The 15,505-nt window shown below is 40.1% G+C and overlaps 1 protein-coding gene across 7 annotated transcripts in view; it reads left to right on the top strand.

Annotated features, from left to right (window-relative positions):
* Nucleotides 1-14,564, top strand: part of LOC131414775 (protein mono-ADP-ribosyltransferase PARP9-like) — a 31,934-nt gene extending 17,370 nt beyond the window's left edge. For 3 of the 7 annotated variants that reach the window (XM_058555909.1, XM_058555907.1, XM_058555911.1), the window contains exons 8-11: nucleotides 1,470-1,847; nucleotides 4,776-4,912; nucleotides 5,527-5,701; nucleotides 10,800-14,564. In XM_058555909.1, coding sequence (XP_058411892.1) covers nucleotides 1,470-1,847; nucleotides 4,776-4,912; nucleotides 5,527-5,701; nucleotides 10,800-11,176 — 1,067 coding nt within the window. In that variant the 3' untranslated portion in view covers nucleotides 11,177-14,564. Of the gene's footprint in view, nucleotides 1-1,460; nucleotides 1,848-4,775; nucleotides 4,913-5,526; nucleotides 5,702-10,799 lie in introns of all 7 variants that reach the window. The other 4 variants (XM_058555906.1, XM_058555910.1, XM_058555905.1 and 1 more) reach the window with 2 other exon arrangements.
* The last annotated feature ends 941 nt before the right edge of the window (nucleotides 14,565-15,505 follow it).

Raw genomic sequence — 15,505 nt, 5'->3', positions numbered from 1 at the left:
TCTGTGGGCACCACTTTCTAGTCCTATAACCATGGGCACGTTACTTAATTACTTTCTGAATCAGTTTCCTCATTTGTACAATGGGGCTACTAATAGTACCTATCTCATAGGGTTGTGGGGATTGAATAAAATAATATATGTAAAGCACTTAGAACAATGCCTAGAACATAGTAGGTGCTCAATTTACTTTTTCCCTTCAAACTGTGTTTCCAAGACTCATCCATGTAGCTAAAGTTCACTTTTTTTCATTGCTATAACAATATACCATTGTTGAAGGACATTTGGGTTATTTCTAGTTTTGGGCTGTTACAAACAAGAATGTGAACTTTCTTATACACATTCCCTGATACACACATGCAAAACTTTCTTTAAATAATATAATTATAGGAGCAGTTGTTCCAGTTTTACATCCATCATGAATATATATGAGTTCCAGGTGCTCTCCATCTTTCTCAACACTCGATATTGTCAGACTTATGCATTTTTGCCAAACTTGTGGGTGATTTTTCATTTCCCTGATTACCAACGAACATGAGCATCTTTTTACATATATGTGGGCCACGTGTGTTTCCTTTTCTGTGACATATTTTGCCCAACTGGCTACTGGGTTGTTTCTTCTTAACAATTTGAAGGAGTTCTTTATACATTCTAGATACTGCCTCCCCTATGAATTCCCTCTCAGCTAGTCCATTGCCCACTCTTCCTTTGTTTATTTTTTGTAATTTGGGTTCAGAGTCACTCTAATCCATCAGGGATTCTTCCTCTTCATATATATCTTTATTCCTTGTGGAGAGGGGTACACATGGGTGGGTTGGAATCAAGTCCTGTTTCCTTTTCTGCTGGGATATACTATGTCCAGCAACAGCTGCTAAGCTCTACATGCTCGTTGTGGAGATACAAAATGTCCTGTCACACACACATAAGACATGAAAAGGAATCCCAGGTAGCGGAATTATGGGTATTTCTTCCTTTCATTATACTTTGATAATTTCCCAATTTTTCAATAAGAAACATATTATTTTTATAATCAGAAATACATGTTGTTGTTGTTGTTTTTTTTAAAGAATTTTCACTCTTTAAGCTCTGTGGCTTTCAGAGATGTTTGATTTTAAACCTGCTAGTCGCAAGAGGTTAAGGAAAATCCCATTCAGCAGGAAATAGTTGGTTCACATCCAGGGTGAGATCACAAGGAGAACCGACCTGTGAACTGACAAATGCAACACAGCAGGGGCAAAACCTGATAAAGCCAACCCCTTACAAGCTGAACTCAGTGTTCCCAAGGAGACTGTAAACCATACATTTAGATTTCCTTTGTACCCAGCACAGCTCTCAGAGATATGTACTTAATTGAAGCTGCTACTGCTGACAATGGTGACAAGATCCTTGGGGTAAACACTGGCATGGTGTTTTGTTCTCCTCTCGTTTAAAACCCACCTGCCTTCTGTGGTTGCTTATGATAGTCTTTTCAGTCTCTCCGTGGACCATAGGGGTGAAACGAGAAAATGGGCTCAAAGCTAAATCTCCTGCCATCAATCTGAGGGGACACAACCTGGAAAAGATGAATGAGGCCCACGCGTGGATCCAAAGGTTACTGACCCTACAGGAGCACATCATTGAGAATAATCATATCCTCTACCTTGGGAAAAAGGAACATGGCAATTTGTCTCAGCTTCAGGAAGCCTCAAGGGTCTCTATCTCAGAAATTATCAGTCCAGAAAAGGCAAGTTTAGAGATTAAAGGAGCCCGGGCTGATGTTATTGAGGTGGTTATGAAGATTGAACGTATGCTGTGTGAAGTTCAAGAGGAAATGGCAAGAAAAAAGGAGCGAGACCTCTGGAGCTTGTCCGGTGAGTAACTTTCTACTAAGTTGGAAAGTCAGCTCTCCCAGTTGTTCCTTCTTTTGTGTGTGAGTGTGCACATGTGTGTGTGGGCAAGAGATAGAATGAACAGGAGAGAGAGCAAACTGCTCGTTCTGTGTTAGGCCATAAACTTTTATAACCGTTTGGTGGCTCTCTTTCTACCAGCAGGGTTAATTATTAATAAATGAAAACACACACACACACACACGATTGGATTTACTTATGATGACATGGATCACCTAAGAGGCAATTACACAGAAAGCCTAGGGTAACCCCAGCCCAGGCTGTGGAGAAAAAGTACATCCCTAATTCTGTAGATGGAGCATTCAAATGTAGACACATTCCACTTGATTGATTAATTTCTTTGAGTTTTATTGCATTTATTTGTTGCTAGCAGCATTAGGAACCCTAAAATTACTTACTTTGAGCCCTCTCACGAGAGTAAATTATTCATTGGTACCGTGAAGTACACTCAGGTATCACCCATTCAGTGGGGCAGAATCCATCAGGATGACTGGGAATTTGGGCCTGGAGAGATCCGTTTAACTTAGCCCTAGAGCTAACTAGGAAATTGTACCACTGAAAACACCAACTTGGAAGACAGAGGCTTATTTCATTCATTTATTCAACTAATGTACATTGTAGCCATGATATGTGCCAGGCATTGTGCTAGTTGCTGGGGATACAGTGATAAGATGGGAATTGTTCCCACTCAAAATCTAATTGGGGATATGGAGAAGTGAGCAGGTGAGTTATGGCAGAGGAGGGTAAAAGTGATCTGGGAGCACCTAGGAGAGGCACCTAACCCAGACTTGGGAGGTCAGGGGAAAGCGTCTCAGAGCAGGTGTCATAAATGGAGAACTGAAGAATAAGTAGAAGTTAATAAAAGAAAGAAACTTCCAAGAAATCAGACCATAGCAGGGCCTGGGTTATGTAAGACTTGTAAATCACGTGAAAGATGTTCAGAGTTTTTCTTGAAACAAATCGGGAGACTTGAAGGATTTTAAGCAAGGATAAGGTTAGACTTGTATTTTAGAAAGATCACTGATTGTTAGGTGGAGAATGGATTTAGTACAAAAATTCAGAGGCATAATTTCAAAGGACACCTTATTTTCACCATGTGTTTGTAAAAATAATTCAGGTAGAAATGGTCAAAGTGAGTGGGAGTTTGCAATAAACATATCCAGTTTCCACAGAAAACCCAGTGTCAAAAAACATGGACAAAAATAATACACAAGAGAGACCCAACATTATGATTTCTACTTAGCTTTTGAAACATAATGACTATGGATATTTAAACTGACACTGATACTTCTCAAGAGAACAAGAGACAAAGAAACATTCATGTCCTATAAAGCTTGTGGCATTACTTTAAATTAACTGCATTCCTAAGCTTAACCCATTCTCCTAGCTATTGGCAATGTCGTCATTTAAGTTCCTTATTCTGCTGCAAGGTGGCGTTTTTGGTGGTTGATGACTAATCATATTATTTCACAGCAGCGTTTCAGAGGTTCATACAGACTCACCGTCTCTTAATCAGATTAAGATCTTCATTAACAAAATGGGTAATTTTATTACTGCATGGAACGTCAATTATCCATCAGGACAATAACATTTAAATGATAGAAGTTAGGCATCTCCTCTCTCTCAATCCTTCCCGGTGAGCGCTTCTGACAGCAGGAGTTTGTGGCTCTTTGAGTCTCCAGTGCCCAGCCCAGTATCTGGCATGTAGTAGGAGCCCAGTAAATGTTTGCTGAACTCAAGTGAACTGATGCTAATACTATACTCTATAAATGTGAGCTATTGCCCTCCAGATTTAATTTACAGTCTCTTCCTTTGAAAGTTCCTGGCTTTTATGGAGTTTTGTCCCTCCTGCTTTCCAGATTGACATCTTGGCCCTCTAGCAAGTTTCTCTGCATTTATCATCTGGTTTTTGTGGTTAAATTGAGCCCACTCAATTAGATAATGTGCTGAGCTCATTTTGGTATACTTAATCTTAAGTCAAACTGAAAATAAACTGAAATTTACTGAGCCTTTTACTGAGCCTTTTTTAGGGTTTCCATGTGTCCACCTGTATATTTTGTCCAATAAGGAGCTCTTTTGGGCAATAACAGGTTGTCCCTTGAATTTAAAAATGGAAGGAAAGAAGTTAGTGAAGGGAGGCAGGAAGGAAGGAAGAAGGAAGAGAAAAAGGAAAAAAGGAAGGAAGGGAGGAAAGACATGATGCCACAGAATCTTAGTCTCCAAACTCTGCGCTTCTTGGTTGGGTGGTATATGAGTGATATGTGTACCAAATATTCTGCACTGCCCCTTGCAGAAAGCACTGGTGAAAGCCAGGTTTATAGTCTTGGATCTGTACTTATTAGCTGTGTGATATTGGGCAAGTCACTTAAATTCTCTGAGTTTCAATTTCCTTATTTGTAAAATTGTGTTAGTTATTTCAATGGTGCTGTTGTAATGCTCAAATGAGGTAGAGATAGGAAGTCTTTTTGAAAATTTTGAAGTGTTATATCAATGTCATACTTCTCCCATCATTCCTTAATGTTTCCTTATGCCTGTCTCTTTTTGTTGACGGGCATCCTGGTTAGAAATACAAACATTTCCTATGAGCAACACAATTATATATTATCATTACAGCACTGATGGGGGGAATATATATATTAATCGTCTTTTTTATCTCATCCCCTCCGCCTCATAATCTGAATCATCTGAGGACAAATTTATTAACCCCCTATTAATCCTATGACTCCTCATAGGATTGTAGCTCTCCTTGCACATCCTAAACATATAAGGCAAACAATTTAAATTGGCTAATCCATTCCTCCAAATTTCTATAATTCGTTTCATTAAATTTCTTTATAAACCTTTTCCCTCTCACAAAGCATTGAGACAAAGTTTTGTGTTAATCATTTTTAGGACAATGGACTGATCAGCAACCGAAAAACTGGGAGGAAATGAAAGAAATTACATTTCAGAAATGCCTAGTGCTTTCACCTGAAGAAATTCAGGATCAAATGAAACAGTTTGGAAACTGTGGTTTGCAGGTTATAAAGGTATACTTCATTAAGGGGAGGATTTGACTCATCTTGCTGTCACTTGGCTCTGTAGCCAAAAGAAAAACTCACCTGCTGATGACTCTGAGCTGCTGCTCACTGACCTGGAATCCTAGGAATAAGACTGAAGGGAGGGCAAGGATAGGCAGGTACAAGGGGTATAGTTGGAATCAGGAGGTAGAGAAGCACAGATCAAGGCCCAGGAAAAAGCTCTCTGCCTATCTTGAAGGAAAATAAAAGTAATGGAATAGCATTTATCACACTGTATTATAATTGTTTACCTATTTTTATCTCTCACTAAACTATGAGCTTTAAGAGGGCAAAGACTGTGTCTATATTGTTGACCATTTCATTACCAGTACCTGGCACACAGTGAATGCTCAGTGAATTCTGATTAAATGAAATTATCAAAGAAAGGACAGGGAATTTTGAAGAGGTAGAAGTCAAACTAGGAAAGGGTTGGGGCCAGGAGAGACTCTTAATGCAACTTTATATGAAAAGCAAATGTCATGCACAGTAATATGTACATAAATGCGTTTATTTTGAAGCAGAGTATCAGGCAATTTAAGTAGCAGTTCTCCAGTCTCTTTTTCATTCATTTCCTTGGGTTCTAGGTGGAGAAGATAGACAATGTGGTTCTTATGGCTGCCTTCCAAAGAAAGAAGAAAATGATGGAAGAGAGAAAGAATGGGGAACCTGTGAGCCAGAGGCTGTTTCAGCAAGTCCCACACCAGTTCTGCGACCTGGTTTGCAGAGTTGGCTTTCAAAGAATGTACTCGGTGCCCCACGGTAAGTGTCAGACCCCCTTATTTGGGGCTGCTGTATGTGGGAATTGGTGAGCAGACTTCAGCAGACGACTCACCGCTGATAGCATTTGCTGCTATGGTGAGGGGATCATTTGCCACTGGGATTTAGTGGTAAAGTCATTTGGAAAGGGTTATATTTTTTATTTTTCCTTCATAGATTTAGTTGCTGATGGGTTTTGTGTTGGAGAAAGTGTTAGCAGTAAGATCTACAGTTTGCTGTTTTTCTCCTTTCTGTGTCTATGTGTTGTATCTGCAGAGAGCACCCTGGAGCTTTTTTGTTGTTGTTGTTATCTTAACAAAATTATTAACACTACCAAACCATCCTCATCCCTTAATTAAAAGGGCATTTTCCTGAATTTAATAATGTTGGTCTTTTCTCTTCCATCCTCTTCGTTTCCTGTAGCCTGCTAGTGAATGAATTAGATGTCATCTGGCAGGTGAAGTGAATGACATCTTAAGATCCTTCTTGGCTATGGGGGTTCTATGTGTAGCTTGCATGTCTCTTTTCAGCTGTACAAAAATACTGCCTACTTAATTGCTATGTTGTCCCCTTTAGATCTCTCCAAAGGAGGCTAAGAAGTTTAGCAATCATCATGGAGGATGCCTATCAATGCAACTTGATTTTGCCTGGTCCATTAAATATGTGGTTTTTGATCTTTACCTTTCAAAATATGTAGCATAATCCTTGCTGTGAAGCTAACTCCACGTCTTGATTTCTAGAAGGCAAAGGGTCTGGAAATCATCTTCTCTTTGTTTCAGAGAGAACATAAGCAATACCTGGGGTAAATATTGAACACAGACAATTCCTAGGGGTAAAAATTGATAAATGAATTCCCACCAGGGAGTCTTTGGGTGTAACCAGGAAAGTGATGATCAGTATGGTCCTTTCATTGGTAAAGTCTTAAAAATTCACAACTTCCATTTACTCCTAAACCCATTGTAACTGGCTTCTCTGCACTAACCCACCCCCCCACCCGCCGACCAACTCTTCTACTTAAACTACTCTCACTAAGATAGTCATTGTCCTCCTATTTTCCAAATTCAGCAAGTGCCCTCTTTTCAAAGTCCTGTGGCAGACACTGCTAATTGCCTACAACGTCTTTCTTCCAAAGACATCTAAGACACACACCATCCTCCCAAGAAAGACAGTCCCAAAGTCTCATCCTGTCTCAGCATCAGCCTCAAGTCCGGGCAGTTCTCTCTTAAAGCTTAGAGGCAAGGTAATTGCCCTAACACACTCATCACATAACGATAGGAGAAGGAGCAGGAAAACTGCAATAAAAACTCCCAGTTCGAAAGTGAAGAAGGAAAACACACAAGTCATTGGTCCATACCACTAGTCACATGCTGCTGGACAGGAATAGCGAGGACTCTCGCTTCTGGGAGTGGAGTAAGACCCTTGTTTTGCACTCTGGGAAAAATCTTCCTTATGTATTGCCGCCCTTGGTCATTTCTAGGTCCACTGCCAACCAGGTGTCCGTGGATTGCCTCAGGGGCTAGAATGCTCTCATGCTACTGACAGCCAGGCTTATGGTTTCTTCAGCAATACAGTTCCTTTCAAAACTCAGCAGGTATGAGGCCTGTTGGCTTCTGGTCAAGTTTGTGTCTTTATAACCCAGCCAAACATCTTGTCTCCATCTAGTCTTGAAGCCTCAAGGTTCTGGTCTTTTACCTCCTGGCCTCTGTGCTCTGTCCATCTCCCTAGCCCTTAGCTTAAGAGCTACTGCCTCGAGGCAATTCAGACAATAGACTCAGTGGGGAGATATTACCCATAATGTGACATGTGCCAATGTGTCTGGTGAGAACGCTTAACTGAAGGTGCTTGGGAAACTCAGGGGACATCAATTTTATCACCACTGAAGCTGTTTTGCAACCCATTTTTTTCTACCTAGTTTTCATTTGGAGTACAAAGGCTCTTGGCTTTGTCATCCCTGCAAGGTTCCAAATTATGAGACTTTCCGTCCATTTAGATGGGCACACTTACTTAAGCAGAGGGGGCTTCTATTACCAAAGGTTTATTTTTTTTTCTGTCTTTGCTTGTAGTCCAGCCAGTTCTACTCTGAGTTCATCTCTTGCTTGTAGGACTTGACTGAATGCAGCAAGGAGCATACACGCCTGCAGTTGCTTTATTGGGTTCGTTCATTCATTCCACAAGTATTTATTGAACATATTCCATGAGTCAAGCCCTGTGCTAAGTGGGAGGGATACAACAGCAAACCAAACACAGAGTTCCTGCCTTTATCATTTATAATCTGAGTCCATCTGTTGCCCATTCCTTAAGTGGTGGTGTTTTCTGGAGTTCTGAAGGAAACCTCTCTTTTTCCTCTACAATATCCCCCTAGGTGACTGCACCTATTCTCTTGGCCTCAACTCCTACCTCTACAATGATGACTTACAAATTTGTAGCTCTGACCCCCTACCTCTCTCCTGACCTGCAGATCTATATTTCCGATGTATTTTGGACATCTCCACTTAGATGTCCACAGCCACTTCAAGCTGAACTCTTTTCTTGGCCATATTTTTCCCTGAGAAATATGCTCTTTTTATGATACTCCCTAACCTGGCCAAGACCATCACCATCTATCTACCAGGTCTCCTACGCTGGAAACTTTATCATCCTCCATTCCTTCTTCTTTCCTTTCTCTCACCCCTATAGCCAGACAGTCACACAGTCCTAGTGATTCTCTCTCAATAAAGTTCTCAGCCCAGCCTTACTTCTCTATTCCTACTGCCTTAGTTCATTGTCCCCTAGGCCTAGACAATTACCAGGTCCTTTCCCTGCCTCTAAACCACCCCTATCTAACCTATCCTTTACTCTGCTACCAGAATTATCATGCTAAAAAATTACATGCCTATTTAACATCTGCATTCCTAGTTGCCTATGAGGTAAAAACCCAAACTCCTTAGCAGAGCATATAAGGCCCTAGCCCCACGTTATTTCACCAGCCTCATCACTCACTATGTGCCTCAACAGTCTAGCCATGAACTTCTTAGAGTTTCCTACATAGTGTATGCTGTATGCTTTCATGCCTCTGTGCCTTTGCATGTGGAGTGCCTTCCCTCCTCACCCATTTTAGCCCTGCAGACTCCTATTCCTTCTTCAGGACATGGCTCGAGTGGCATCTCCTGGTTGACACAGGAGCTCCTGTCAGTTGCTTCCTCCTCTGTGCTCCTGCACATCCTCCATTCCTTTGTACATCTATAACTCTTAACACATACGAAAATGTACAGTCCCACAAAAGTCAGGTGTGGGACCTGTGTTCTTTATGCTTCATGATCCCATGTCCCCAGATGTGAAAAACTCCATCTTGACAGTTCAGGATACACTCAGTCATTTTCTCTAAGTGACTTCGGAGTTTAAACTCAGTTCCTGCCAGGTCTTGCCCCTTCTTCTTCTCTTCTCTCTGAGTGCTCTAGATGATGGGACAGGCATTGTGGGGAGGGTGCTCTAGTTCATGGCCCCCATCTGTCCTCTGCCCCACAGTGTGCTTTGCTAGATAAACCAACCTGGGCTTTGGTCATTAGCACCCTCCTGTGCTTAAATTTCTGGTGCCGTTTGCTCTTAGGTAGTTTCTACACAGGGCACCCTGTTTTTCATGCTGAGAGAATTCTTTTCTGGGCCATGTCTGTGCCCCTCTTACAGCGCAGGAAATTTTTGAGTGTGCACATCCTCCAAGCTGAAATGTGGGGTCTCGTGTGGCAGTCCTTACCTGTTCTGGACATCTTCCCCAGCCACTTCCATGTTCCCCCCAAGTGCCAGGCTGGATGAGGGGGCTGCACCCAGCAGGGTCAGGCAACGGTCCCTTCTGCTCTGAAAGTCCCCCTGATTTTTCTAAGATTTCTATTCTTCTGCTCCATCTTGACTCCTAGGGCTGTCTTGAGGGAGTGGGGTAGTGAAGTGAGCCCTTTCTCAGCGTCCCAAAGAGTTCTAGTATGTCCTCTCTGATTCTTCGCTTCCCACCAGGTGGAAGGAAGAACTTTTATTTATCTCCAAGTGAGAAAACTACTCTTAGAATAGTTTGTATTCTTCTCTCCTGTGTTATATATGATATAAACTCCATGCTCTGAATTCTTCAGGCTTTTAGCCTTTTGGTTCAAAAGACCTTTTTCCTCTCTCAGAAAACCTAACTCTGAAAGCCATACTTTTGAGACCATATTCCCTGCTTTGATTAAAAATAATTATATATGATCATATATATGTATATTCAATTGACTTTGTTCTATGCTTAACTTTTTTGCCCCTGACGTAATAAGTAGGAAGAACTCAATGGTTGGAGGAACAAAGAGGAAAAAGAAACTCTCAGGAAAGTAATCTTTGATTTTTATCGCCAAATATTTCCTTGCCAGATAAAATTGTATTATATTTTATCTGTTTGCACGTGGAGAGTTCCCTTTGTGAACTTTTGAGAATAGGGATCATGTCTTAGTCATTGCTGAAGATCTAGAGCTGTAGTGTCCAATATGGTAGCCACTAGCCACATGTGGCTATTGAGCACTTGAAATGTGGTTAATCCGAATTGGGACGTGCTGTAAGTATAAAATATACACTGAATTTTAAAGACCACTTAACCAAAGAACGTAAAATATCTCCTTAATAATTTTTACATTGATTACATGGTGAAATGATAACATTTTGGATTAATAGGTTAAATAAAAATATTATTAAATTAATTTCACCTATTTCTTTTTACCTTTTTTAATGCGGCCACTAGAAAATTTAAATTGCACACGTGAATCACATTGCATTTTGTTGTTCAGTGCTGCTCTGGAGCCTGAAACAGTGTTTGGTTAAGTCCCAAGTAAATGTAAAGAAAGAGGGAGGGAGGGTGGAAGGAAGGAGGGAGGAAGGAAAGAACGAAGGAAGGAAGGTATATTTAAACATAGGCTATTACTGAGTTGTTGATATCTGATAATTTGTCTGAAGGAAACAACTTTGGGTGTCTTTGCTACAGACACAGGGATTTGGGACCAGGAGGTGGTGTTTATTCGGAGGACTGGAGAGAGAATATACACTAGTACCCAAATAGGCAATATGACTCACCAGATCATAATAATCTTTTAAATTTTTTTTCTTTTATCAGACCCAAAATATGGAGCTGGCATATACTTCACCAAGAACCTCAAAAACCTAGCATCCCAGTTCAAGAAAACATCTGCCACAGATAAGCTGATCTATGTGTTTGAGGCTGAAGTACTCACAGGCTCCTTCTGTGAGGGTCATCAGTTAAATATTGTTCCTCCACCATTGAGTACTAGTGCCATAGATAGCCATGACAGTGTGGTTGACAAAGTTAGCAGCCCTGAAACCTTTGTTATTTTTAGTGGCACGCAGGCTATGCCTCAGTATTTGTGGACTTGCACCCAGGATCATGTACAGTCACAGGATTACTCATTTGGACAAATGATGCTGTCTCCACAGCAGATTTGGAGAGGATCAAGTGGCAGCCCTGTTGACTAACTTCCACATCATTTTAACAACTGGCATGGCCTTACTTTGGAGAAACTAACCAAATAATGATCATCAGTGACTCAAAGAGTGGTTTGAATATGTCAAATGGTTGTCTGTGTAGATTGATTGGGTTATTGGGTTATTGAAGCCACATACTAGCATCTTGGTGCCTTCATCTTTGTCTTCATCTCTTGGGGTTGGGGTGGGTAGATACCAACTAAAACACTCTCAGAACCATTCCTTCTCCTTCAATTTGTCCGTTCATCTCCTTTACAACAGGTAATAGTAAAGATTTTTTACTTGTAATGAGGAGATTTTTCTAGTATATAATCCAAGCCTTCTAATTTTTAAAATGATAGTGTAACATATTAGGACAGCAGGATGATTTTAGATTTTCCGGAGAATCTGATACAGTGCTTTAGGTATCAAAAGAAATCACCTTTATCTGAGTAAGTGGCTTTGAAGAATTACATGTAAAATGAAACTATTTGAAATGAAAGGACATCAAAAGCCTGATATTCTACTGACGTCCTGTTTGGATTCAGCCATATCAAGCAATGCCACTCAAGCACCATGAGGCCCAATAATTAATTCACCAACTATTTGCTGATCACCAGATGTGTTTCAGTCACTTTCTGGGTGCTGAGAATAAGATGTGGAACAACACAAATGTCTTCATAAAGCTTTCAGGCTGAATAATCAGAGAGGCAGCGATGGACAACTTAACAAGTGTGATTGGATATAACAAAAGAGAAATTACAGATTCTTTAGAAAAATTTAAAGGAGAGAGGGATAAATTAATCAGAGGTTGGGAGGAAGGCCTTCTAAAGAAAGTGAAACTCAAGCAGAGACCTGAAGAATTTGTAAGAGTTAGGCGAGTAAGAGATGCAGCAAATCGGGAGCAGAGACAGAAGAGTATTTTATGCAGAGGGAATAGCTCTTACAGAGGCTGAACCCGCTGTGACTGTGCCCAAATTTGACTTCAGAGTTCTGCAATGTAGAAGCCAGCAAATCTCATCAAGCATCTCTTGCCTATTCAGAAATCCATGTTTCTCTAGAATTCCAAACTTTCCTGACCCTCACATCTTCAACCTCTTAGACAGAACACTTCCTCCTCCTCATCTGACCATAACCAGAATTCTTCCTCTTGAAAGAAGCATGCTTATTGTCTCATATAGTATTTTCCTGGGATATGGGCAACAGGAGCCCTGCCTTGGACCTCTAGTTTGAGAGGGCCCCACTCTAGCCTTCCTCCAGCTGTGCTCATCTGCACAAGGTGAGAATCCACAGGGTCAAGAGCATTTATCCATTTGGAGCCCACACACCTCACTCGGAAAACACCCACTAGGTACCTGGAAACCTCAAATTTCCTGCCTACACAGCTCCAAGTCTATTTCCAGGGCCTGGTTGGGCCTCTTTCTTGGGTCTCTCCTCCTAAGGGTGGGCTATGCCATAGTCTGCATCAAGAAATGGCCAAGGGTGACCATTTGCAGGGATGGAACTTGCACATGAGGGCTGAGGTGTTCACATGCCTATGCATGAGGCCTGTGATACAGAGCTGAGGGTGAGAGTCCAGATTTGCAAGATCTAGCATATGTTTAATAGGGATTTCAAAAAAGAAGGGAGGAGAGGCAATGTTCACAAGGATAAGAAAAAAAAAAAAAACCCATACCAAGAAACATCATAGTGAAACTGTAGACCCCCAAAGAGGTGATCTTAAAAGCAGCCAGAGAGAACAGCCAAATCATCTACAAAGTAATGACAATTAGACTGACAGCATACTTCTTGTGGTAGGCAGAATGATGCGTTCCCCCTGCCCATTGCAAAGATGTCCACACTTCAATCTCCTGAATCTGTGAATATGTCACCTTACATAGCAAAAGGAATTTTGCAGATGTGATCAAGGTCACCCTTCAGATGGGAAGATTAGCCAGGATTATCCAGATGAGCTCAATCTAATTCTATAAGTCTTTCAAAGTAGAGAATCTTCTTAGCTGCTTCAAAAAGATGGCAGCATGAGAAGGATTTGATGCTTCGTGCTGATTTTGAGATGTAGGAGGTTATGTGCAAGGACTAGAGAGAACCTTCTAGCGGCTAAGGGTGGCTCCCAGCTGACAGCCAGCAAGGAAACCAAGATCTCAGTCCTTTAACTGCATGGAACTGAATTTTGCCAACACCTAAGTGAGCAAGGAAATGGACTCAAAAGCTTCCGGAAAGGATTGAAGCAAGCCTGCTAACACTCTGATTTTAGCCCCATGAGACCCATACCTGACTTTTGACCTTTAGAACCATGAGACAATAAATTTGTGCTCTTTTAAGTCATTAAAGTTGTGGTAATTTGTTATGGCAGTAATAGAAAACGGATACACTTTTCACCAGCAACAATGGAAGCCTGAAGACATTAGTATAATATTTTCAAAGGGCTGAGCAAAATTAACTGTTAACCTAGAATTTTATAATAAGCTAAACTTTTATTTTGCCTTGATTTTGAATAAAGGCAGTCTCAGACCATCAAAAACTGAATTTACCAACAATAGATTCTCATTCAAGAAACTTAAAGATACACTTCAGGAAAGAGAGAAAAAACAAAGCAAAATTTAAGATGCAAGAAGGCATGATGAGCAAAGAAATAGTAAATATTGATATATGTGAATTGTCTTTATGAAACAACATTAATAGGAATGTCTAATTTAGGGAATAAAATAAGACAAATAAAATACTGAAAAATGAACCATGTAAAATAGTGGAGTGATGACTACAGTTAAAGGGATTTAAAGTCCTTGTGTTGTTCAAGAGGAGATTAGTGTTATTAAGTTTATTATGCAGATTAAAATTTAAGGGCAGCCACTAAAAGAAGAGAAATAAAGTATCTAACTTCTAAATAGTAGACCAAAAAATGGAATGAAGAAAATCCAGGGGCCGGCCCTGTGGCGTAGTGGTTAAGTTCAACGTGCTGCACTTCGGTGGCCTGGGGTTCACAGATTCAGATCCCGGGTGCAGACCTACACCACTTGTCAGCCATGCTGTGGCAGTGACCCACATACAAAATAGAGGAAGACTGGCACGGATGTTAGCTCAGGGTGAATCTTCCTCACCAAAAAGAAAAAAAAAAAAGAAAATCCAGGGGCCAGCCCCATGGCCTAGTCGTTAAGTTCGGCGTGCTCCCCTTCGGTGGCCTGAGTTCAGTTCCTGGTTGTGGACCTACACCAGTCATCGGTGGCCATGCTGTGGCGGCAACCCACATACAAAATAGAGGAAGACTGGCACAGATGTTAGCTCAGGGCAAATCTTCCTCAGAAAAAGAAAAAAGAAAATCCAAAAAACACTGGCAAAGCAAGTAGGGGGAAGAAAGAATCAGGAGGGAAAAAAAGTGAGACAAATAGCACAAAATGGTAGAAATAATTCCAAATATATAAGTGATCTTAATATGTGTAATTTGGACTAACCTTGCTAGTTAAGTCACAGACCGATAGATTGGATTTTAAAAATCCAACTACATACTGTTTACAGGAGATATAAGAAAATCATTAAAATTACAGAAAGAATGAAATTAAAAAGAAAAAACGTAATTAGCAAACACTAACGAGAAGAAAGCTGGTGTTGCTATATTAATAATGACAACATAGATCTTAAGTAAAGAGTCTTATTAGGGATAAAGATGACTATTTGATAATAACAAAAGATTCAGTTAACCAGGAATAGATATAATGATAAACCTATATGCATTTAATAACATAGCCTCAAACTATATAAAAGAAAACTGACAGAATTACAGGAAAAACTGAAAAATCCACTATGATAGAGATTTAACAGAGCTCTCTCAGTAACTAGTAGATGACACAGTAAAAAAAAAAATTTGTAAAACTATAGATGATTTGAACAACACAATTTTTACCTAATGTACATATATAGAACCCTCTACCTAACAATTAGAGAATACACAGCTTCTGAAGTGTATACACTGAACAGTTATGTATATTGAGCATATTCTAAGTTCAACAATTTTGAAGACATTCTCAACTGGACCATGTTCTGTGACCATCATCCATCATGTAATTAACTTAGAAATCAATAAAAAACAATAGTTTAAAAATAAATCCATTTGGAAATTAGATGTATACCTCAAAATAACACCTCATGGGTTGTGAAAACTTAACAGAAATTAGAGAATATTTAGAACTGAATGATAATGAAACTATTACTGATACAGTTTGTGACATAAAGCTAAAATAGTGCTTAAATTATTCCTAACCTTAAAGCTTATATTAAGACAAAGGCAGAAATTAATCAGCTAAGATTAATTAATTCAGAAATTAATCCAACTTAAGAAAATCAGAA

Source organism: Diceros bicornis, chromosome 15 (assembly GCF_020826845.1).
Source record: "Diceros bicornis minor isolate mBicDic1 chromosome 15, mDicBic1.mat.cur, whole genome shotgun sequence".
NCBI classification, from domain to species: domain Eukaryota; kingdom Metazoa; phylum Chordata; class Mammalia; order Perissodactyla; family Rhinocerotidae; genus Diceros; species Diceros bicornis.
This window is presented reverse-complemented; position numbering and strand designations above follow the sequence as displayed.